We start from the raw sequence: 24552 nt of genomic DNA on the forward strand, positions 1-24552 counted from the left end.
CCGCTTCACTCTACTTCCCTGTAAACCAACCACCCCACCCCACCGTCCCCTCCCGCTTGCAGAGGCAATAAAGTCATTTTTTTTTCACATTCATGCATTCTTTATTAGTTCCTCACAGAAGGAGGGGGATAATTGCCAAGGTAGCCTGGGATGGGTGGGGGAGGAGGGATGGAAAAGGACACAGTGCATTTTAAAACTTTAACTCTTATTGAAGGCCAGCTTTCTGATGCTTGGGCGATCATCTGGGGTGGAGTGACTGGGTGGACGGAGGCCCCCCCACCGTGTTCCTGGGCGTCTGGGTGAGGAGGCTATGGAACTTGGGGAGGAGGGCTGTTGGTTACACAGGGGCTGTAGCGGCGGTCTCTGCTCCTGCTGCCTTTCCTGCAGCTCAACCATACACTCCAGCATATCAGTTTGATGCTCCAGCAGACGGAGCATTGCCTCTTGCCGTCTGTCTGCAAGCTGACGCCACCTATCGTCTTCAGCCCGCCACTTGCTCTTTTCATCCCGCCATTCAGCCCGCCACCTCTCCTCTCGTTCATATTGTGCTTTTCTCATCTCCGACATTGACTGCCTCCACGCATTCTGCTGTGCTCTATCAGCGTGGGAGGACATCTGCAGCTCCGTGAACATATCGTCCCTCGTCCTACGTTTTCTCTTTCTAATGTTCACTAGCCTCTGCGAAGGAGAAACATTTGCAGCTGGTGGAGGAGAAGGGAGAGGTGGTTATAAAAGACACATTTTAGAGAACAATGGGTACACTCTTTCATTACAAGGTCGCATATTTCGGCTTGCAGGTAGCCATGGTAGGCCACAGTGTTTTGGCTTTTTTAACCTTCTTAACATGCGGGAAAGGTTGCAAACAGCAGCGCATTTCCCATATCAAGGATGAATTGGGTTGTCCATTTAAAATGGGTTTTCAATGTAAAAGGAGGGGCTGCGGTTTCCCGGTTAACATGCGGCACAAACACAAGTAAACCACCCCCCCACACACACACACACACACGATTCTCTGGGATGATCACTTCACCCCTCCCCTCCACCACGTGGTTAACAGCGGGGAACATTTCTGTTCAGAAGAGCAGGAACGGGCGCCTCTCAATGTCCCCTTAATAAAATCACCCATTTCAACCAGGTGACCGTGAATGATATCACTCTCCTGAGGATAACAAAGAAAGATAAGGAATGGATATTGTCTGCATGCCAGCAGACACCGGGACCATACGCTGCCATGCTTTGTTATGCAATGATTCCAGACTACGTGCTACTGGCCTGGCGTGGTAAAATGTCCTACCATGGCGGACGGGATAAGGCAGCCCTCCCCAGAAACCTTTTGCAAAGGCTTTGGGAATACATAAAGGAGAGCTTTCTGGAGATGTCCCTGGAGGATTTCCGCTCCATCCCCATACACGTTAACAGACTTTTCCAGTAGATGTACTGGCCGCGATTGCCAGGGCAAATTAATCATTAAACACGCTTGCTTTTTTTTGTGTAATGTTTACAAATATTTACAAAGGTACACTCACCAGAGGTCTCCTGTGTGTCCTGAGGGTCTTGGGTGAGTTCGGGGGTTACTGGTTCCAGGTCCAGGGTCACAAACATATCCTGGCTGTTGGGGAAACCGGTTTCTCCACTTCCTTGCTGCTGTGAGCTACCTACAGTACCTCCATCCTCATCTTCCTCGTTCCCCGAACCGTCTTCCCTGTGTGTTTCTCCAGTGAGAGAGTCATAGCACACGGTTGGGGTAGTGGTGGCTGCACCCCCTAGGATCGCATGCAGCTCCGCGTAGTAGCGGCAAGTCTGCCCCGGACCTTCCGTTTGCTTCTCTGGCTTTGTGGTAAGCTTGCCGTAGCTCCTTAATTTTCACGCGGCACTGCTGTGTGTCCCTGTTATGGCCTCGGTCCTTCATGGCCTTGGAGATCTTTTTTAATACTTTTCCATTTCTTTTACTGCTACGGAGTTCAGCTATCACTGCTTCATCTCCCATATGGCGAGCAGATCCCGTACCTCCCGTTCGGTCCATGCTGGAGCTCTTTTGCGATCCTGGGACTCCATCACGGTTACCTGTGCTGATGAGCTCTGCGTGGTCACCTGTGCTCTCCACGCTGAGCAAACAGGAAATGAAATTCAAGCATTCGCGGGTCTTTTCCTGTCTACCTGGTCAGTGCATCTGAGTTGAGAGTGCTGTCCAGAGCGGTCACAATGAAGCACTGTGGGATAGCTCCCGGAGGCCAATAACATTGAATTCCGTCCACACTACCCCAATTCCGACCCGCAAAGGCCGGTTTTATCGCTAATCCCCTCGTCAGAGGTGGTGTAAAGAAACCGGTTTAAAGGACCCTTTAAGTCGAAAGAAAGGGCTTCGTCGTGTGGACGTGTCCAGGCTTAATTCGATTTAACGCTGCTAAAGTCGACCTAAACCCGTAGTGTAGACCAGGCCTATATTAGCTTAATTCACAAGTATACAGAGGAAGTATTAATGAAGGTGGCTTTCTGGCCCCACAAGTGGGTTACGGTAGTTTGGAATAAAACGCTTTTATTCTGGAATATGAACATTCACACGGAGAATTGATCAGGTCTAGCTATTGGACTTTAAATTCATACCCTGCTTTAATCCAAATTAATTTCCCTTTGTAGACAAGCTGTATTATGAATTGACTGAAGATGTGACAGGTAATAAATTCACATAAAGTAATACATTAAGCCCCTGTGTGGGCTACTCTCCTCCAGGAGTAAAGTGGCTGTAGTTCATTGTTGCTCAATCTTGCAATACTGTTTTTCATTTATTTTTCCATAGGGGTCTCATGCAGTGTCCATCACCATAGTGTCTGGGTGCCTACTGGGGCAAATGGTGGCATTCATACTGGAGTGGATCTGGAGTATATCCAGGCCTTCAGTCCAGGTTTGCTGGTGAATGTTTTCTGAGCCCAGACCACTAGGAAAAGGTCTCAGACATGCTGGCTCGGGCTCTGATTCTGGTTCCTTTGCTTTGGAAGTTTTTTTTCTCTTTTCAGGGAAGAGAAAAGGAGTCTCTGGCCGGATCCCCCCCGCCAGGTTTCTGTCCGCACTGCTGGGGTGAGCAGGGGGGAGGCTTCCTTCGCTTTTCCCCACCAGGGGGCTCTGGGTATTGCTCAGGGAGGGGAAGCTCCTAGGGCTCTGCTCTCTCTGCTCAGCAGACCGGGGGTTGAGCTTCCTGGGTCAGATGCAGCCGCTGCAAGCTCCATTGTGAGCTGAGCGACCCGCATTAACCCCACTCTGCCGACCCCAGCCCCTGAGCCGGAGCCTGCAGGTGAGGAGACAGACCCGGGGGAATGGGCTGGGGCCGGGCAGGAAAGTGACTCTGCACCAACGGCCCCTCCTCGTCTGCGAGTCCCAGAGCTGCTGCCCTCCCTGACCCACCGGGCTCTGCCCCCCTGAGCGCCTGCAGGAGCCGAGCCAGCTCCGGGAGAGCGAATGCCCCGGGCCGGGCCAGAGACCGAGTCTCCCAGCCCGAGGGGAGGGGGCAGGAGGGAGACAGGGGCAGAGACTGACAGGGGCTGCAGGAGCAATCAGTGGGGAGGGAGGTTCCCGGCACCCAGCCCTGCCCAGCCCCATCCCCTGCAGCACCACGGGGCAGATTGACTTTCCTGGGGACAAGGTGAGGAGCAGCGAGAGGAAACGCCAGTTCCTGCCTCTGCCTGGTCCCCGCGCTGCTGCGGGGATGCGCTGCCCTGAGGACAGTGTCAGGGGGGATCCCCCAGAGCGGCTCCTTTGGTTCTGCTCCTTCCTCGGGTTTGGTTCAGACTGTGGGTGGAAATGCGCTCACTCCTGGAGGGAGAGGCTGGGTCTGTGGTATAATAAAGTGGGGCACAGAGTCAGGGGAAGTGAGTTGTTTTTTGTCCGGGTCCAAATTTCTTCATCAAGGTCCAGACTCTAGAGAGAATCATATAAAAAAATAGCAACAATAACAATCAATACATAAAAAAGATTTTGGGGTCCTCTTCAAAAGCATCTGGCAGGCCGGGTCTGGCCAGCCATCCGCGTATTGATTGCCCCATGTCTAGGGCATCTGCAGGGAAGGAGCCAGGAGGGAATCGGGGCATGAAATGGTGCCAAGGCCCATTTGAAACCTCCCTTCTCGCCCTGACAGGCTGCAGAATAACGTCCGGATTGGGAAATGGCTGCCGTGGAACTAGCTCAGGTAGGGGATTTTTCTGGAACGTATGGGGTCTCCTCCTGGAGGGAGAGGGGCAGAAAACGCAGGGTGTGTGTGAAGAAGATGGGGGTGAGCGGGCAGCAGGGGGTGGCAGACCTGTGCTGGGACTTGCATGATCTGGAGCCTGGTTTATAGGAACAGGCCCACTGGGAAGAAAACTATAGCATAGGTGCTGTGGTTATTCTCATCCATCCCTCCCCCCCCAGCTTGTGAGCAAGAATAGGTGCTGACTTTTATTTTTCCCTGGGAGTGCTCCACCCTGGCTCCGCCCCCTCCCCTGAAGTCCCACCCCCACTCTGCCCACTGTGGGTCAGCACCCATGCTTCTGAGTCTTGCTCTGGAGACTACCACAACCCTTCTCCCACCACCCCCCGCCTGGGTGGGTTGTGAGGGTTGAACCTCGGGATATAAAAGTGTGATGAGTTTCCAGCACCCGCGCTAAGGCGACAGCCCCATCAGCTCGGCTGCAGTGACAGACTTGGTGTGGAGCTGGTCAATTTTTTTTCAACCCCAGCATTTTCCCAGCAGGACCAGGTGCAATGGGAGATCGCCATGGCTGGGATGTGGGGCAAACCCCTTGCCTTGGGGGAAGGTCGTTGTGGGATACCCATCCAGCATCCCAAGAGGGAGGAGAGAGAGGCTGAGGAGCAGAGCCCTGGCTGGCCCTTGTCCCCGCGGACGCCGTCCCAGTCCTGGCTGGGATGCTTGGAGGGGGAAGATTCTCCATTGAGGACGGCGCAGACACCTGCCCGGTCTCGAGAAGGGGCAGACACTGCTGGCCTTGAGCAGGTGGTGCCGTCCCGTGACTGGCCTCATGGGGACGAGGTTCCTTCATTCACCCGGGAGGCACTTGAAACCTGCGGCTCCATGGGGACAGGCCCCACCAGGGGCTGTGCCGAGGGCAAGGCAGCCGTTTCAGAGCAGACCAGCGAGGAAGCCCATCGCTTGCAGTTCCGCTCAGGCGCTGCCCGGCCCGGAGAAGCTCCCCGGGAGATGCTAGCCCGGCTCAGCCAGGCTGCTCGGCTCTGGCTGCGGCCCGGGGAGCGCACCAAGGAGCAGATCGTGGACGTCGTCGTGCGGGAGCAGTTCCTGGGGGCTCTTCAGGCGGACGTGCGGGCCTGGGTGACGGCGAGGGAGCCCCGCAGCAGCGAGGAGGCGGCTGTGCTGGCTGAAGCCTGCCTGGGGCAAGAGGAGCCGACCCAGCCTGCTCAGGTAGCTGAAACGACGCAAGATGGGGAAATGCTGAGGGAGCAGAACCAGGCAGGGGGCTGAGAAGGGATGATGGGAGAGACGGGTCTGATGGGAAATCAAAGGATAAAATATCGCCCCCCCACACCCTCCTGATATGTTGCTGTGGGGCAGGGGTGCTGGAATAGGGTGAGCCAGGGGGCCATGGCACATCCACTTTTCGCCATGGGCCCCACCCCTACCCTTCCTCTTCCCCCCCGAGGCCCTGCTCCCCAACCAGGCCAGCAGGTGGAGCCCCGTGCAGGTGGAGGGTCTGCGGCTCCTCACAACTGCCCTCACGGCTCTTACCATGGCCAGGCTGCGGCTTCGAGGCCCCGGCCGGAACCGGGTTGGGGTAAGAGCCATGTGTGCAGCTGTGGGGAACTGTGGGCCCTTCACCTGCCCTGGGCGGGGACACAGGCCAGGGGCTGCTCTTGAGCTCCCCCACCCCGGGCAGGTGGAGGGTCCGCAGCTCCCCGGCTGGGCTCCAGCTGCTGGCCTGGCTGGGGGACGGGGCTTTAGGGGAAGAGGTCAGGCCATGGAGGGCCCCGCCTCTCCCGCCCCCCTCTCCCAACCATCCCAGCTGTGCAGGCCTCAGCCTGAACAAGGTCCCACAGATGAGAGGAAGGGTCTTCGTATGGAAACGTCCCATCTGAGACCTTGGCCGAGCCAGCAAAATCCTAGCCCAGCAAGTCTCGCTGTGCGCCCTGCATGAGGGGTCATGGGCAAGTGCATGCACGTCAGCAGCAGTGGTATAGTTATTATTTACTTTGTGAATTGCTAGGGACCTAGGGACCCCCGCCCTATTGTGCTGGATAGAGTGAAAACTTAGAACCAAGAGACAGCACCTACCCCAAAATGCTCACTGTCTTAAGATGAGGCAACAGCTGCATAGAACAGCGTAATGGGGAGGTGATGGCGGCTAGCATAATAAGCAGCGTCGTGGCTTGGTGGAGTTTCACAGGCAGCGCCTCCCCTGAGTCAGGCAGTATGGAGCACAGGGTGCAGGGGCTTGCTGGGAAAATGTTGGCATGACCAGCACGCCAAAGATAACTCCTGTATTTTAAGACCAGAAGGAACCATTAGTATCATCCTCTAGTCTTATCCCCTGCGTAACCCAAACTAGAGAATCCCACCCCAGGAGGCCTTCATAGAACCCAGCAACTTGTGGTTCAACTAGAGCCCATCTTTTACAAAGAGACTTCTGCTCTGGAATATAGGAGTGGCCACTCTGGGTCAGACCAAAGGTCCATCTAGTCCAGTATCCTGTCTTCCGACAGTGGCCCATGAGAAGTTTAAAGGTTTCAAGTGATGGTTTGTTGCCCTCACACTTCAATTTGTCCAGAACTTGGGGGAGGAGGGGTTAGGGGCACCAAGATTCTCAAAAATAAACCAGCAACATATGCATAAAACAGCACAACAGGGTGGGATGGTCCCCCGAGGGAATGGAAGGAACCAAAGAGAGAAATTAACCTTGTGGACTGAGCCATCTCGCACCTGTTGGAGCTTGTATTGGAGGAATTCCAGCTAAGGAGCTTCCATAGATTTGCTGGGTCAGTCCCTGTGAACCCAGTGAGAACCACCTCAGTTTCACATACTAACAAGTGACCCTCATCCTGGGAGACTGAAGGTGCATTAGGTAGCAGATGCATAGACGCCAACTCCATGGGTGCTCCAGCGCTTAATCACCCACGGAAAAAAAATAGGGGGGGCTCAGCACCCACCAGCCACAGCTGTTGGGTGGGCCGGGGTTGGTTGCCAATCAGCTGTTTAGCGGGGCCCCCGGGCTGGCGGGCCTCAGGGGAGGGTGGAGAGGAGCCAGCAGCGGGCGGGCAGGGGGCCTTGGGGAAGGTGGCTGAGAGGAGCGAGCAAAGGGCAGGTGGGGGAGTTGTGGGAGGGGGCAGGAAGAGGCAGAGTGAGGGCAGAGCCTTGTGAGGATGGGGCCTCGGGCGGAGCACTCACCGGGAAAAATAGAAGTCAGTGCCTATGAGCAGAGGGAATGGCGAGAGGCCTGAATGATGCATGGGGAGATGTTAGACCTAGGAGTGAATGAGCCATTTAACAGCACATGGGTGCAGTAGGGACGAGATTCTAACTTGGGGATTATGGGTATTATAAGCCTTACTGAAAGTAGACAGGAAACTAGAACAGTCTGGGGCAGGTGGGATTGTGGCTGGGGAACAAGTCCTGAGTGGGGATTGTGGTTGTTTCAGGGGCCGGTGACCTTCGAGGAGGTGGCTGTGTATTTCACGGAGGAGGAGTGGGCTGTGCTGGACCCCAGTCAGAGAGCCCTCTACAGGGACGTCATGCAGGAGAATTACAAGAGCGTGACCTCGCTGGGTAAGGGATTCCTTGTTCCCTTGGGTATTAGAAGCTTTCTGTCCACAAATATCACGTTCAGTGCTTAACCCTTCAAAGTAATACTTCACTATTAATTTCTCTCGCTCTTTGACTTCCCTCCCGCTCTTTTCAGGTGGAAAAGGACAGGCAGGAGAAAGTAGAACTCTGGCAGAAGGTGGCAATTCCACACAATTTCTAAACTAAAGATTTTTTTTAAAAAAATTCTGTTCTTCCTCCCAAAAAAGAATTACCATTTCAAAATATTTTCTAAAAATGGAATTGAAAGCTAAACTGTTTTGCAAATGAAATAATTTTCAACCAAATCTCATTTTCCGAAGAGAAGTCTTTTGTGTTTAAAGTTTCATTCCCTGCTACAGCCCGGTATCTGGCCTAAGTGGTTTGATATGAGTGTTGTGCCTGGGTCACCTGGCGTGTGCAGATCTCAAAGTGTTCTCCAGGAGGCGAAGCATGTCCGACTCTTCCGAAGGGTCTCCCATGTCCATCTGCCAGTGCCACACCCCACAGCCTAGGGGAGGGGCCGGATTAAGTCATGGAACTTTCTTTGTAACAAACATTCCACGAACCATTCATTCACCCCCATCCCACCATGGTCTTTCCCCCTTAGCAGGATTTTTCATTCCCAAACCCGACATGATCTCCTGGCTGTAATGAGGGGAAGAGCCGTGGGTCTCGGATCCCCAGGGCTCCGAGGAAAGGGGGAGTCCATCTAGCCCTTTATCCCTCCATGACCAGTATCAGGTGCTTCATAAGAGGGGAAGAAACCCCCTATTGGACAATTATGGAACAACTTGTTTATAGTTTCTTCCTAGTCCCCTTTCTCTGGCCTGTTAGTGGTTGGTTTATACCCTGAATGAGGATTTAGTTCCCTTCCTCGGGGCCTTCTCACTCTGCATTCCTCTCTCCTCCCAAACCTTCCCTGCACCGTCTTTCCCACCATTGCAGTTGCTCCTTCCTTCCCCGTCCCTTCTCTGCAGATCTCAGCTTCATGGTTCCATCTCACCCTTCAACTGACTTCACCTAGTTTCTCTCCCTACAGCTCCCCTCCCTACAGAGGCAGAGACTGGCATGGAAGGGATAGAGCCGGAGAGGTGAGTGACGGTGGCTCTTCTCCTCATCTGTCCCTGGTGCTTACCTATCCCCTGCGCGTGTGCTCCTGGGACTAGAGAGGAGCTGTCCTGTATCCCCAGGACTGCGATGACCCAGAGTCACTCCCATCTGACAACCTCCGGTGTGAAAATAACAGCTGAGTTCTCAAGCCAGTTCCCAGTGGGGCAGTCTTGCCCCATCCCTATTATTACGCATCAGCCCTGTTGTGAACAGCTTCAGCAAAGAGGCCAGTGACTGACAGGGACAGGTAGGCAGGATGGCCATCAGGCTGTGAGGAGAGATGGTGGGATCAGGAGCCACAGAGCTCTCAGAGACTTCCCCTCAGAGCCATGGCTCCAACCCGCTCTCTTGACATTTGATTCTTGCAGTGCACCAGGATTGGAGGATAAACCAGAGGAGGTGCCTGAGCCCAAAGAGGATGAGGAAGAAGACTTCACCAAGGAAGATGACCTCACTTACACTGGCGACCTGCGAGATGAGAATTACCACCCCTCACTGGACAAGTAAGGGAAGCTAGAGCTGGGCTGGGAGGGAGCTGCCTGCATGGCTCTCTGAAGGGCTGCCAGGCTGGACCGAAGTCTGGCACTTTACGAACAATCTGTGTATGTTCTTTCTGACGTAATGCCACAGTCCTGCTCTTCTGTCCCTTTGCCTTCCATGGTCCTGCCGTTAATTAACAATTAACCCAGGAACCCACAGGGCATGTACAGAACAAGGTGTCTCTCACCATAGCTTTTCCTGGATCTCTGCCTTTTCCCACCCCCTCCCTACTTTGTGGTTGCCAACACTTTGTTGGCATAATTAAAGCCTCACTCTGATTTCACATGCAGCTGTGGTACCCTGGGATGCTCATAAACACAACTGCTGAGAGCATATGCTTCTAATTCTCAGTTGTGTGAGTGAGATCAGAATCCGGCCCTGGAATTGTAAATTCCCCAGGGTCTGGACTTTATTTTCATTACTGGTAAGAGGAGGGGAAGGGATTTGCCCACTGTACTGTCAGAAGGTAAATGGCCCTTTGAAGGCTCAGGGGCCCAGCCCACCTCTTACGGGCTCCACAATGGGGAATGAAGCAGCTCAGGTTCACCCAAGGGTACTGAGAGGCAGTTAATTAGGCAGGGAAGCACCTGGGCATGATAAAAAAATTAAGGACCTCAGTTAGAAGGGGAATTCCTGAGAAGAAAGGCAGCTGCTAGAGAACCGCCCTCTAGCAGGCTGGTGAATGGCTAACACTCCAACGAGAGAGAAGCGGGGCAAGCCTACAGAGGGGACGAGGCAGGAGGTAGCAGCAAGGGGCTGACAAAGACTGGTTCTGGCTGATCCAAACAGGCCCTGAGCTGAACCCGGTGAGTTGGGCTGGCCTGGGCTCCCCTGCGTACTCCAGCCAGGGGTGTATGGAGAAGAAGGTTCTAAACGCAGGAGACCGAGGGCTGACTAACGCCTACTAGAGCCATGGAACTTCTGACTCCCCATCACCCTGAAGGAGCTAGAGACTGCTGAGGATCTGGACAGGAAAAGTCAGGTTGTAATAAGGACTTGACAAACACAGAGTTGGGTGTGATAGCATTAGGGGCTGGAGCCAAGTTGGTGTAGCTCCCCATCTTGCCACAAGGGGGATCTGATAGACAAAGGCCCCTTATTTCACCCACACAGAGAGTCAGTATATGTCTACACTACGAAATTAGGTCGAATTTATAGAAGCCGGTTTTACAGAAATCAGTTTTATACAGTCGATTGTGTGTGTCCCCACATAAAATGTTCTAAGTGCATTAAGTCGGCAGACTGCATCCACAGTACCGAGGCTAGCATCGACTTCCGGAGCGTTGCACTGTGGGTAGCTATCCCACAGTTCCCGCAGTTTCCGCCGCCCATTGGAATTCTGGGTTGAGATCCCAATGCCTGATGATGCAAAAACAGTGTCGCGGGGGGTTCTGGGTACATGCCGTCAGGCCCCTCCCCCTCCATCAGAGCAACGGCAGACAATCGATTCGCGCCTTTTTACCTGAGTTACCCGTGCAGACAACATACCACGGCAAGCATGGTGCCCGCTCAGCTCAGCGTCACCGTATGTCATCTGGGTGCCGGCAGACGTGGTACTGCATTGCTACACAGCAGCAGCTAATTGCCTTTTGGTAGTAGACGGTGCAGTATGACTGGTAACCGTCATCGGCGATCTGGGTGCTGGCAGACATGGGGCTGCATTGCTATACAGCAGCAGCTCCTTGCCTTTTGGCAGTGGATGGCGTATTACGACTGGTATCCGTCGTCGTCGTACTCCTCAGTGAGTTCGGTCAGAGGCACCTGGGCAGACATGTTTTGTCTCCTGGAGACTCAGTCCTGCCGGCAGTCCTATTGAACCATCCTGACGATGATGGCTAGCAGTCATAATGCAGCATCTTCTGCCAAGCACCCAGAAGATGCCTATGGCTATCAGTCATGCTGCACCATCTGCTGCCAGCCTAAGATGTAAAAAATAGATGGACCAGATTTGTTCTGTATTCATTTGCTTCCCCCTCCCTCCGTGCAATCAACGGCCTGCTAAATCCAGGGTTTTGAGTTCAGTCTTTGGGGGGACCACTCTGTGTGACAGTTGTTTGTGTTTCTCCCTGATGCACAGCCACCTTTGTTGATTTTAATTCCCTGTAAGCCATGTCGTCACTCGCCCCTCCCTCCCTCCATCAGACAATAGTTTCGCGCCTTTTTTCAGCCCAGACGCCATAGCCTGGGATCCTGGAGCCCGCTCAGATCACCGCGGCAATTATGAGCACTATGAACACCACACGCATTGTCCTGGAGTATATGCAGAGCCAGAACATGCCAAGGCAAAACCAGACGAGGAGGCGATTGCAGCGCGGCGACGAGAGTGATGAGGAAATTGACATGGACATAGACCTCTCACAAAGTACAGACCCCAGCAATGTGCAAATCATGGTGTTAATGGGGCAGGTTCATGCCGTGGAATGCCGATTCTGGGCCCGAGAAACAAGCACAGACTGGTGGGACCGCATCGTGTTGCAGGTGTGGGATGATTCCCAGTGGCTGCGAAACTTTCGCATGCATAAGGGCACTTTCATGGAACTTAGTGACTCGCTTTCCCCTGCCCTGAAGCGCCAGAATACCAGGATGAGAGCAGTCCTAACAGTTGAGAAGCAAGTGGCGATAGCCCTGTGGAAGCTTGCAATGCCAGACAGCTACCGGTCAGTCGGGAATCAATTTGGAGTGGGCAAATCTACTGTGGGGGCTGCTATGATCCAAGTAGCCAACACAATCAAAGACCTGCTGATATCAAGGGTAGTGACTCTGGGAAACGTTCAGGTCATAGTGGTTGGCTTTGCTGCAATGGGATTCCCAAACTGTGGTGGGGCGATAGACGGAACCCATATCCCTATCTTGTCACCGGAGCACCAAGCCACCGAGTACATAAACCGCAAGGGGTACTTTTCAATGCTGCTGCAAGCCCTGGTGGATCACAAGGGACGTTTCACCAACATCAACGTGGGATGGCCGGGAAAGGTACATGATGCTCGCGTCTTCAGGCACTCTGGTCTGTTTCGAAAGCTGGAGGAAGGGACTTTCTTCCCGGACCAGAAAATAATCGTTGGGGATGTTGAAATGCCTATCATGATCCTTGGGGACCCAGCCTACCCCTTAATGCCATGGCTCATGAAGCCATACACAGGCAGCTTGGACAGTAGTCAGGACCTGTTCAACTATAGGCTGAGCAAGTGCCGAATGGTGGTGGAATGTGCATTTGGACATTTAAAAGTGCGCTGGCGCAGCTTACTGATTTGCTCAGACCTCAGCGAAAAGAATATCCCCATTGTTATTGCTGCTTGCTGTGCGCTCCACAATATCTGTGAGAGTAAGGGGGAGACATTTATGGCGGGGTGGGAGGTTGAGGCAAATCGCCTGGCCGCTGATTACGCGCAGCCAGACACCAGGGTGGTTAGAAGAGTACAGCATGGCGCGGTGTGCATCAGAGAAGCTTTGAAAACGAGTTTTGTGACTGGCAAAGCTACAGTGTGAAACTTCTGTTTGTTTCTCCTTGATGAACCCTTCCCCCCGCTCCTCCCGGTTCACTCTACTTCCCTGTAAACTAACCACCCTCCAACCCCCTTCGAGCACCGCTTGCAGAGGCAATAAAGTCATTGTGACTTCACATTCATGGATTCTTTATTAATTCATCACACAACTAGGGGGATAACTGCCAAGGTAGCCCGGGAGGGGTGGGGGAGGAGGGAAGGAAAGGGACACACTGCAGTTTAAAACTTTAAAACTTTAACACTTGTTGAAGGCCAGCCTTCTGATGCTTGGGCAATCCTCTGGGGTGGAGTGGCTGGGTGGCCGGAGGCCCCCCACCGCATTCTTGGGCGTCTGGGTGAGGAGGCAATGTAACTTGGGGAGGAGGGCTGTTGGTTACACAGGGGCTGTAGCGGCGGTCTGTGCTCCTGCTGCCTTTCTTGCAGCTCAACCATACGCTGGAGCATTTCAGTTTGATGCTCCAGCAGCCGGAGCATCGACTCTTGCCTTCTGTCTGCAAGCTGACACCACCTATCCTTTTCAGCCTGCCACTTGCTCTCTTCAGCACGCGATTCAGCCCGCCACCTCTCTTCTCGTTTATATTGTGCTTTTTTGCACTCTGACATTGACTGCCTCCACACATTCTGCTGTGCTCTGTCAGCGTGGGAGGACATCTGGAGCTGTCATCCCGAGTCCGCTGTTTTCTCCTTCTAATCTTCACTAGTCTCTGTGAAGGAGAAACATTTGCAGCTGGTGGAGGAGAAGGGAGAGGTGGTTAAAAAAGACACATTTTAGAGAACAATGGGTACACTCTTTTACGTTAAATTTTGCTGTTCACATTACACAGCACATGTGCTTTCGTTACAAGGTCGCATTTTTCCTCTTATATTGAGGGCCTGCTGGTTTGGTGTGAGTGCCAGGCAGTGCCAGGCAACAGAATTCGGCTTGCAGGCAGCCATGGTAAGCCACAGTCCTTTGGCTTTTTTAACCTTCATAACATGTGGGAATGGTTTCAAACAGCAGCGCCCTCATTTCCCATACCAAGCACCCGCTGGGTTGGCCATTTAAAATGGGTTTGCAATGTAAAAGGAGGGGCTGCTGTTTCCGGGTTAACGTGCAGCACTAACCCAACTAACCCCCCCCCCCCCACACACACACACAATTCTCTGGGATGATCACCCCTCCCCCCCACCGCTTGGCTAACAGCGGGGAACATTTCTGTTCAGCCGAGCAGGAACGGACAGCTCTGAATGTCTCCTTAATAAAATCACCCTATTTCAACCAGGTGACCATGAATGATATCACTCTCCTGAGGATAACAAAGAGCAATAAGGAATGGATGTTGTCTGCATGCCAGCAAACACCGGGACCATACGTTGCCATGCTTTGTTATGCAATGATTCCAGACTACGTGCTACTGGTCTGGCATGGTAAAGTGTCCTACCATGGCGGACGGGATAAGGCAGCCCTCCCCAGAAACCCTTTGCAAAGGCTTTGGGAGTACATGAAGGAGAGCTTTCTGGAGATGTCCCTGGAGGATTTCCGCTCCATCCCCATACACATTAACAGACTTTTCCAGTAGCTGTACTGGCCACGATTGCCAGGGCAGATTAATCATTAATCATTAAACATGCTTGCTTTTAAACCATGTGTAATATTTACAAAGGTACACTCACCAGAGGTCCCTTGTGTGCCCTCAGGGTCTGGGAGCACGCCTTGGGTGAGTTCGGGGATTACTGGTTCCAGGTCCAGGGTGATAAACATGTCCTGGCTGTTGGGGAAAACGGTTTCTCCGCTTCCTTGCTGTGAGCTATTTTCATTGTCTTCATCATCTTCCTCGTACCCCGAATCTGCTTCCCTGCTGCGTGATTCTCCATTGATGGAGTCAAAGCACACAGTTGGGGTAGTGGTGGCTGCACCCTCTAGCATGGCCTGCAACTCCGCGTAGAAGTGGAATGTTTGCGGCTCTGCCCTGGCCCTTCCGTTTGCCTCTCTGGTTTTGTGGTAGGCTTGCCTTAGCTCCTTAATTTTCATGCGGCACTGCTGTGCGTCCCTGTTATGGCCTCTGTCCTTCATGGCCTTTGAGACTTTTTTTAATATTTTGCCATTTCGTTTACTGCTACTGAGTTCAGCTAGCACTGATTCGTCTCCCCATATGGCGAGCAGATCCTGTACCTCCCGTTCGGTCCATGTTGGAGCTCTTTTGCGATCCTGGAACTCCATCACGGTTACCTGTGCTGATGAGCTCTGCGTGGTCACCTGTGCTCTCCACACTGGGCAAACAGGAAATGAAATTCAAAAGTTCTCAGGATTTTTCCTGTGTACCTGGTCAGTGCATCTGAGTTGAGAGTGCTGTCCAGAGCGGTCACAATGAAGCACTGTGGGATAGCTCCCGGAGGCCAATAACGTCAAATTCCATCCACACTACCCCAAATCCGACCCACAAAGGCCAATTTCAGCGCTGATCACCTCGTCGGAGGTGGAGTAAAGAAACTGGTTTAAAGGGCTTTAAGTCGGAAAAAAGGGCTTCGTTGTGTGGACGTGTCCATGCTTAATTTGATTTAACGCTGCTAAATTCGACCTAAACTCGTAGTGTAGACCAGGCCTCAGTTTCAGAGCTAGGAACAGAACCCAAGTTTTCTGCCACCCAGTCTTGTGCCTTAGCTACAATCCCATCCTTCCTCCCAATCTTCCTTGCGACTTTGTCCTGATACTGGGAACGGGAGACCCATTTGTTAAACATACTCTGCAGAGGGAAAGCTGCTCTGACATATCTAACCCTGACTGTTGTGTGACTAAACTCTCAGCTCTAACTTGATGTGAACATGGAATAATACATTCATTCTTTTAGCGCTGGCTTGGAAGAGATGCTTTTAGTCTGTATGCCTCTTCCTGGGTGGCATTGAGTTGCTTTCCCTCTGTTTCCCATGTCTAGCTTCACCTGCCATTAGAGAGCCTCTCACAGGTTGTAACCAGTTCTTATGTCCATCTCGTCCATCCAGTGACTCTGAGCTGAAAAGAGAACAAAGCCAAACCAAGAACCGCAAGAGACCCCTGAAGAGTGCGCAGCTGTCTACTGAGACGAGTCCAGCCAATGGCAGCCCCTCTGAGGAGAAAGCGGTGCAATCCAGGTGAGAGGGGAAGACAGGCAGAGGGCCAATCCAGTTGAGGAGGGGGAGCCTGAGCACATAGGGAGAGGAGAAAGGAAGGCGAGAAGTGGGTGAGTGAAAAGGAAGGGGTTGAGGTCAGTTTGTCTATCTCAGCTCGATCATCCAAGTGGCTCTGGGCCCATCTGAGAAGTGACTGCATTTCCCAACCCCAGAGCTTTCGAATGCTGGCTAACCTAGAGGCCCGAGGGCGTGCGTGGGGCTGTCCTGTGCTCTGTAACTACAGCCCCCGGCAATAGCAGCGAGACCAAACCGCAGCCAATTCCCAGCGCAGAGCTGTCTTCCACACCACACTGGGTGTCTCAGGCCTGGTCCACACTTAAAATGTAGATCGACATGGCTACATCACTCAGGGGTGTGAAAAATGTCTCACCCCTAAGCGCCATAGCTATGCTGACCTAGCCCCTGATTAGATGCAGCCAGATTGATGGAAGAATGCTTCTGTATACCTAGCCAGTGCTGCTCACGGAGGATGTTTAGCTGCTATGATGGGAGCCATGTGAAGACCTGAGCAAAGCCCATTGACATTAATAGAGATTCTTTCCATTGACTTCAATGGCAATGGAGCCAGTGATGGAACTGGGTAGAAAGAGAGAATATAGTAGGGCTGAAATTTGCCCACATCACAGCTCCATTCAGTGCAGGGGGAGCTGTCAGGGAACCAGTAGCAGCTCCCTGATCCTGCACCATCTGCTCTCTGCATAACTTAGGCCTGGTCTACACTACGATTTTAAGTCAAATTTAGCAACGTTACCTCGATTTAAGCCTTGACCCGTCCACACGACGAAGCCCTTTTTTTCGACTTAAAGGGCTTGTAGTGGGGCAGCTGCCCCACTCCTAGTGAATTTAGGCTGCAGCAGGCCAGTGGGCCTGCACAGACAGGGAGCCAATCAGGGAAGGGCTTATTGGGAGCCAATCGAGGCCCAGATTGGAGGCAGCCAATCAGGGCCAGGTTCAGCCCTGTAAGAAGGCTGCCCAGGAAGGGAGCAGGCAATCTGTCCCAGGCCTTCGACAGGGGAAGGGCTGTCTCCAGAGCAAGGAGATTAGCACCTGGGACAGTGCAGTGCTGGGCAGGCCCGGGGGAGCAGCAAGGTAACTCCAGCCCAGTGTCTGCCAGGCTGCAGGCCCTGAGGGGAAGGGCCTAGCCGGTGCGAGGGGCCGAAGGGGAAACGGCCCCGGGATGTGGACAGACGGAGGGAGAGAAGGAGGGCAGGATGGCTGCCACTAGAGGGTCCTTGGGTTGGGACCCAGAGTAGTGGGCAGGCCTGAGTCCCCCACTTGCAGTACACCCAGCCATTGGCCGTAGGGAGCGGCCATTATAGATCATGCCAGATCCCTGACAGGAGGGATTAGACTTTGAGGTGTGTGGTTGACCACGGTGGCTGGAGCATAGAGACTGCTGATCAATCCCCCCTCGGAAGGGGGTGTGGATGGACTGAGGGGCACTGCCGGAGGGCAGTGGTCCGGAAAAGGATGCCACGAGCTGGTGAGCGACGCGGGTCCACATGCCAACCAAGGACGAGACGACAGACGGGATACCACCAGGAGAGGGCACTCCACTGGACTGAGCTAATTCCTAGAGACAACCAGCAGGAGGTGCCAGTTGGTGCATCCCAGCCCTGTTATAGGGCTCTTTAAATCGATTTCTTTAATCCACCTCCGACAAGGGGATTAGTGCTGAAACCGGCCTTTCTGGGTCGGATTTGGGGTAGTGGGGACGCAATTCAACGGTATTGGCCTCCGGGAGCTATCCTAGAGTGCTCCGTTGTGACCGCTCTGGACAGCACTCTCAACTCAGATGCACTGGCCAGGTAGACAGAAAAAGGCTTGCGAAATTTTGAATTTCATGTTTGCCCAGTGTGGTGGAGAGCCCAGGTGAACACGCAGAGCTCATCAGTACAGGTAACCATGATGGAGTCCCAGGATCGCAAAAGAGCTCCAGCATGGACCGAACAGGAGGTACGGGATCTGCTCGTCATATGGGGAGATGAATCAGTGCAGGCTGAACTCTGTAGCAGTAAACGAAATGCCAAAACATTAGAAAAAGTCTCAAAGGCTATGAAGGACAGAGGCCATAACAGGGACGCACAGCAGAGCTGCGTGAAAATTAAGGAGCTTAGGCAAGCCTACCACAAAACCAGAGAGGAAAACGGAAGGTTCGGGGCAGAGCCACAGACATGCCGCTTCTACGCAGAACTGCATGCCATGCTAGGGGGTGCAGCCACCACTACCCCAACCCTGTGCTTTGACTCCATCAATGGAGAATCACGAAGCACAGAAGCAGGTTTTGGGGATGAGGAAGATGATGATGAAGACATTGAAGATAGCTCACAGCAAGGAAGCGGAGAAACCGTTTTCCCCAACAGCCAGGAGACGTTTTTCACCCAGGACCTGGAACCAGTAACCCCCGAACCCACCCAAGGCGTGCTCCCAGACCCTGAGGGCACACAAGGGACCTCCGGTGAGTGTACCTTTGTAAATATTACACATGGTTTAAAAGCAAGCGTGTTTAATGATTAATTTGCCCTGACATTCATGGCCAGTACAGCTACTGGAAAAGTCTGTTAATGTGTATGGGGATGGAGCGGAAATCCTCCAGGGATGTCTCCAGAAAGCTCTCCTTAATGTACTCCCAAAGCCTTTGCAAAAGGTTTCTGGGGAGGGCTGCCTTATCCCGTCCTCCATGGTAGGACACTTTACCACGCCAGGCCAGTTGCACGTAGTCTGGAATCATTGCATAACAAAGCATGGCAGCATTTTGTCCCAGTGTTTGCTGGCATGCAGACAACATCCATTCCTTATTGCTCTTTGTTATCCTCAGGAGAGTGATATTATTCATGGTCACCTGGTTGAAATAGGGTGATATTATTAAGGGGACGTTCAGAGGTGCCCGTTCCTGCTCTGATGAACCGAAATGTTCCCTGCTGTTAGTGATCATCCCAGAGAATTGGGTGTGGGGGGGAGGGGAAGGGGGTTAGTTGGGTCTGTGCTGCACGTTAACCCGGAAACCGCAGCCCCCCCGTTTAAATTGCAAACCCATTTTAAATGGCCAACCCAACGGCCGCTTTGTATGGGAAATGAGGGCGCTGCTGTTTTAAACCGTTCCCACATGTTATGAAGGTAAAAAAGCCAAAAGACTGTGGCTTACCATGGGTGCCTGCAAGCCGAATTCTGTTGCCTGGCACTGCGTGTGTGATCTCTCACACCAAACCGGCAGGCCCTCAATATAAGAGGAAAAATGTGACCTTGTAACGAAAGCACATGTGCTGTGTAATGTGAACAGCAAGATTTAACGTGAAAGAGTGTACCCATTGTTCTCTAAAATGTGTCTTTTTAACTACCACCTCTCCCTTCTCCTCCACCAGCTGCAAATGTTTCTCCTTTGCAGATGCTAGTGAAGATTAGAAGGCGAAAAAGGTGCACTCAGGATGACATGTTCTCGGAGCTCCAGATGTCCTCCCACACTGACAGAGCACAGCAGAATGCGTGGAGGCAGAGAATGTCAGAGTGCAGAAAAGCACAATATGAATGTGCGGAGCAGGTGGCGGGCTGAAGAGAGCAGGTGGCGGGCTGAAGAGAGCAAGTGGCGGGCTGAAGAGCATAGGTGGCGTCAGCATGCTGACAGAAGGCAAGAGTCGATGCTCCGGCTGCTGGAGCATCAAACTGATATGCTCCAGCGTATCGTTGAGCTGAAGGAAAAGCAGCAGGAGCACAGACCACCACTACAGCCCCTGTGTAACCAACAGACCTCCTCCCCAAGTTCCATAGCATCCTCACCCAGACGTCCAAGAACGCGGTGGGGGGGCCTCCGGCCACCCAGCCACTCCACCCCAGAGGATTGCCCAAGCAACAGAAGGCTGGCCTTCAATAAGTTTTAAAGTGCAGTGTGTCCTTGTCCTTATCACCTCCTCCACCCCACCCGGCATTTCCCTCCTCCTCCACCCCTCCTGGGCTACCTTGGCAGTTATCCCCCTAGTTGTGTGATGAATTAATAAAGAATCCATGAATGTGAAGTAACAATGACTTTATTGCCTCTGCAAGCGGTGATCGAAGGGCGGAGGGAAGGGTGGTTAGCTTACAGGGAAGTAGAGTGAACCATGGTGGTGGTGGTGGTGGGGGGGGGTCATCAAGGAGAAACAAACAGAACTTTCACACCGTAGCCTGGCCAGTCATGAAACTGGTTTTCAAAGATTCTCTGATGCGCACCATGCCCTGCTGTGCTCTTCTAACCGCCCTAGTGTCTGGCTGCGCGTAATCAGCGGCCAGGCGATTTGCCTCAACCTCCCACCCCACCATAAATGTCTCCCCCTTACTCTCACAGATATTGTGGAGCGCACAGCAAGCAGTAATAACAATGGGAATATTGGTTTCGCTGAGGTCTATCCGAGTCAGTAAACTGCGCCAGCGCACTTTTAAACGTCCAAATGCACATTCTACCACCATTCGGCACTTGCTCAGTCTATAGTTGAACAGGTCCTGACTACTGTCCAGGCTGCCTGTGTACGGCTTCATGAGCCATGGCATTAAGGGGTAGGCTGGGTCCCCAAGGATAACGATAGGCATTTCAACATCCCCAACGGTTATTTTCTGGTCTGGGAAGAAAGTCCCTTCCTGCAGCTTTTGAAACAGACCAGAGTTCCTGAAGATGCGAGCATCATGCACGTTTCCTGGCCATCCCACGTTCATGTTCCTTGTGATCCACCAGTGCTTGCAGCAGCATTGAAAAGTACCCTTTGCAGTTTATGTACTCGGTGGCTTGGTACTCCGGTGCCAAGATAGGGATATGGGTTTCGTCTATTGCCCCACCACAGTTTGGGAATCCCATTGCAGCAAAGCCACCACTATGACCTGCACATTTCCCAGAGTCACTACCCTTGATATCAGCAGGTCTTTGATTGCTTTGGCTTCTTGGATCACAGCAGCCCCCACAGTAGATTTACCCACTCCAAATTGATTCCCGACTGACCGGTAGCTGTCTGGCGTTGCAAGCTTCCTCAGGGCTATCGCCACTCGCTTCTCAACTGTGAGGGCTGCTCTCATCTTGGTATTCTTGTGCTTCGGGGCAGGGGAAAGCAAGTCACAAAGTTCCATGAAAGTGCCCTTATGCATGCGAAAGTTTCGCAGCCACTGGGAATCGTCCCACACCTGCAACACGATGCGGTCCCACCAGTCTGTGTTTGTTTCCCTGGCCCAGAATTGGCATTCCACGGCATGAACCTGCCCCATTAACACCATGATGTGCACATTGCTGGGGGCCTGTACTTTGTGAGAGGTCTATGTCCATTTCTATTTCCTGATCACTCTCGTCGCCGTGCTGCCGTCGCCGCCTCACCTTGGCAGGTTTTGGTCCTGTATATTCTCCAAGATAATGCGCGTGGTGTTTAAAGTGCTCATAATTGCTGTGGTGATCTGAGCGGGCTCCATGATCCCAGTGCTATGGCGTCTGGGCTGAAAAAAGGCTTGAAACGATTGTCTGGCGTTGCTTTCACGGCAGGGAGGGAGGAAGGGTGGGGCCTGACAACATGTACACAGAATCACCCGCAACACTGTTTTTGCCCCATCAGGCATTGGGATCTCAACCCAGAATTCCAGTGGGCGGCAGAGACTGCGGGATAGCTACCCACAGTGCAACGCTCCGGAAGTCGATGCTAACCTCGGTACTGTGGACGCAGTCCGCCGACTTAATGCACTTAGAGCATTTTGTGTGGGGACACACACAATCGACCTTATAAAAACGATTTCTAAACAACCGACTTCTATAAATTTGACCTAATTTCATAGTGTAGACATACCCTTAGAGAAGCTCCTCAACGGCTCTAATTTAGACCACTTGCATAAGATTCCTAACATCAATGAAAGATTGCTATATCAGAGCTCCCCGCACAGCACCAGAGAGTGCAGGGAGGGTTCCACAGGAGCCATCTCTGCCTGGAGAGAGTTCCACTGGCACAAAGGGATTTCTCCTCTGGCCATATAGGGCCAGAACATGGTCTCTTTGTGTTGCCCAAGTGGTACAAAGTGGCTATAGTGTACTGCAGTATCCAGCTCACCAGGGAAGAGGCGAATGGCTAAATAGGGCTTCAGTGTGTAAGTAGTTAATCCTGGGTGAATTTTGCACTAAAATGTTAAATATTCTGTGCACAATATTTTAAAATTTTGCCTATTTTATTTTTCAAAATAATACAATATAATTACACTAGTTTAAATTGTTTTGGTAATTTATTTCAGAATACCTGTCAGCAAGAACGTCTGTAACAATACAGACAACAACAACAAAAAGATTCAGGAAATGTTTTTTGACAAATACATTCTTTACCGGGCATATTAATACAGAACTTTGATAATAATTCATTTAAACTACTATACAGAAATGTATTTTCTGCACCCTTGAGGAGCAGTGCAAAGGCTTGAGGATGACAGGGGTAATGGAGGAGCTGAGGGAGAGGGATTACTGCAGGGATCTCAAACTCAAATGACCATGAGGGCTAGTTCATTGGCACGAGGGCCGCATCACTGACACACACCCCCTCGCTGCCCCCGGCCCTGCCCCCACTCCACCCCTTCCATGAGGCCCCGCCTCTTCCCACCCCTTCCCCGACCCCATTCCAACCCCTTCCCCGAAGTCCCCACCCCAACTCCGCCCCCTCCCTGCCCCCATAGGGTGCATGAGGAGTGTGGCTGGGGCTCAGGGCAGGGAGTTGGGGTGCAGCAGTGGGTTGGGGTGCAGGCAGGGGGCTCAGGGTGCAGAAGGGTTGTGGAATGCAGCAGGAGGCTCAGGGCAGGGGTGTGGGGTGCAGCAGGGGGCTCAGGGCAGGGAGTTGGGGTGCAGGAGGGGTGTGGGATGTGGCAGGGGGTTCAGGGCAGGGGATTGGGGTGCAGGCAGGGGGATCAGGGCAGGGAGTTGGGGTGTAGCAGGGGGTTGGGGTGCAGCAGGGGGTTGGGGTGCAGGCAGGGGGCTCAGGGCAGGGGATTGGGGTGTGGGGTGCAGCAGGGGGCTCAGGGCAGGGGATTAGGGTGTGGGTGCAGCAGAGGGCTCAGGGCAGGGGATTGGGGTACAGAAGGGGTGTGGGATGCAGCTGGGGGCTCAGGGCAGGGAGTTGGGGTGCAGAAGGGGTGTGGGGTACAGCAAGGGGCTCAGTGCAGAGGGTTGGGGTGCAGAAGTGGTCTGGGGTGCAGCAGGGGGCTCAGGGCAGGGAGTTGGGGGGCGGGGTGCAGGAGAGCTTCGGGCTCTGGGGTGGCAGCAGTGCACACCGGGGCTGGGGTCAGGGCAGGCTGTCAGCCCTAGCTCTGGCTCTGCTCCAGGAAGTAGCTGGAACCATGTCTCTGCGGCCTCTGGGGGACGGGGCCGCAGGGCTCTGCACGCTGCTTGTCGCTCCTCCAGGTACCTCCCCCGAAACTCCCATTGGCCACGGTTCCCCATTCCTGGCCAATGGGAGCTGTGGGGGGGCATGCCAGGAAGCCAGGGCAACACACGGACAGAGCCCTCTGCTTCTCCCCGTCCCCCCCCTCACCCTCCCGGCCGCAGGGACGTGATGCCAACCATCTGGTGCGGGGCTCGAGGGGGGAAATCCCGCAGGTGCAGTTTGCCCAGCCCTGGCCTGGAGGTAGGCCGGGGGGGGGGGGGGGGCGCGAGGCGGGCACGGGCCACTCGACGGGCCGCAAGAAATAGCCCCGCGGGCCGCGTGTTTGAGACCCCTGGATTACTGGGAAGGAGCCTGGGAGTGAATCTGTAGGGTTGCTGGATGTGGGTGGGAGAAGTATGGAACTAGAAACTTACATTTTATCGAAATAAAAGCTAAAATTGTCCTGTGATCACTTGACTCCAGGAGCTGGGGCTTTAAGAAAAACACCAAATATCATGAGACTCTCAATAAAATCACAAGGGCTGACAATGGTGCCTGTGCTTAAACACATGGATAGTCCAATAGAAGTCAATGAGCTTACTCATATGCTTAAAAAGATGTATATGCTTAAGTCTCTTCTTGAACTGCGGCCTTACATAACACCAGGGAATTAATTATAGACCCTAACTCTGTCTTTCCAGACTTTCTAATGTTTTTATTACATAGGGAGGTATAAAAGCATTTCCTTTGGAATTAGCTGAATTAAGTGTGAACAGTCTTCCATCCTCAACTATCTCTTCACGATGATATTTTTTTGTGAGGGTTATGGGAGAAAGAAACCCCAAAATATACACCCAAACACATACCAAGTAAGTATTAACATGCACAGTCACGGCTCTTCTGCCTTTTTCATTTCTAGATGTTTTTATGACTTCAATTCTATACTGAAAGTCTATTAATGTCTGTTTTACAGGGGCTGCTGAAACTAAGTAACAATTTGCTACCAGCGGAGAACAAGTTCTGGAGGCATTAATCAAAGCACAGCAGAAAATAATGGTAAATTATATATTTAATTTGCATCCCCCTTCCTCTCCCTGCACCATTTTAATTTTACCATTAGAGGGACACCATC

The 24552-nt window shown here is 52.9% G+C and overlaps 2 protein-coding genes across 7 annotated transcripts in view; both read left to right on the forward strand.

Annotated features, from left to right (window-relative positions):
* The first annotated feature begins 2804 nt into the window (after positions 1 to 2804).
* The window catches only part of LOC101951488 (zinc finger protein 692), a 38115-nt gene continuing 16367 nt past the window's right edge, over positions 2805 to 24552 (forward strand). Inside the window, exons 1-7 of one of the 6 annotated variants that reach the window (XM_065562325.1) lie at positions 2805 to 3075; positions 4130 to 4180; positions 4710 to 5407; positions 7636 to 7762; positions 8820 to 8871; positions 9259 to 9393; positions 15913 to 16041. In XM_065562325.1, coding sequence (XP_065418397.1) covers positions 2955 to 3075; positions 4130 to 4180; positions 4710 to 5407; positions 7636 to 7762; positions 8820 to 8871; positions 9259 to 9393; positions 15913 to 16041 — 1313 coding nt within the window. In that variant the 5' untranslated portion in view covers positions 2805 to 2954. The other 5 variants (XM_065562327.1, XM_065562328.1, XM_065562326.1 and 2 more) reach the window with 5 other exon arrangements.
* Positions 16044 to 20094, forward strand: LOC135974457 (uncharacterized). The gene is made up of 2 exons (XM_065562625.1): positions 16044 to 18538; positions 19443 to 20094. The coding sequence occupies exons 1-2, from the start codon at positions 17986 to 17988 to the stop codon at positions 19628 to 19630; spliced, it is 741 nt and encodes a 246-aa protein (XP_065418697.1). The 5' UTR covers positions 16044 to 17985; the 3' UTR covers positions 19631 to 20094.

This window comes from Chrysemys picta, chromosome 12 (assembly GCF_011386835.1).
Source record: "Chrysemys picta bellii isolate R12L10 chromosome 12, ASM1138683v2, whole genome shotgun sequence".
Classification (NCBI taxonomy): Eukaryota; Metazoa; Chordata; order Testudines; family Emydidae; genus Chrysemys; species Chrysemys picta.

Excerpts from the sequence above, each read along its gene's own strand:
- LOC135974457 (XM_065562625.1), top strand. The coding sequence starts at position 17,986 with ATGATGGAGTCCCAGGATCGCAAAAGAGCTCCAGCATGGACCGAACAG. Across the intron at positions 18,539-19,442 it reads GGGCACACAAGGGACCTCCG|CTGCAAATGTTTCTCCTTTG; the intron begins GTGAGTGTACCT and ends CTCCTCCACCAG.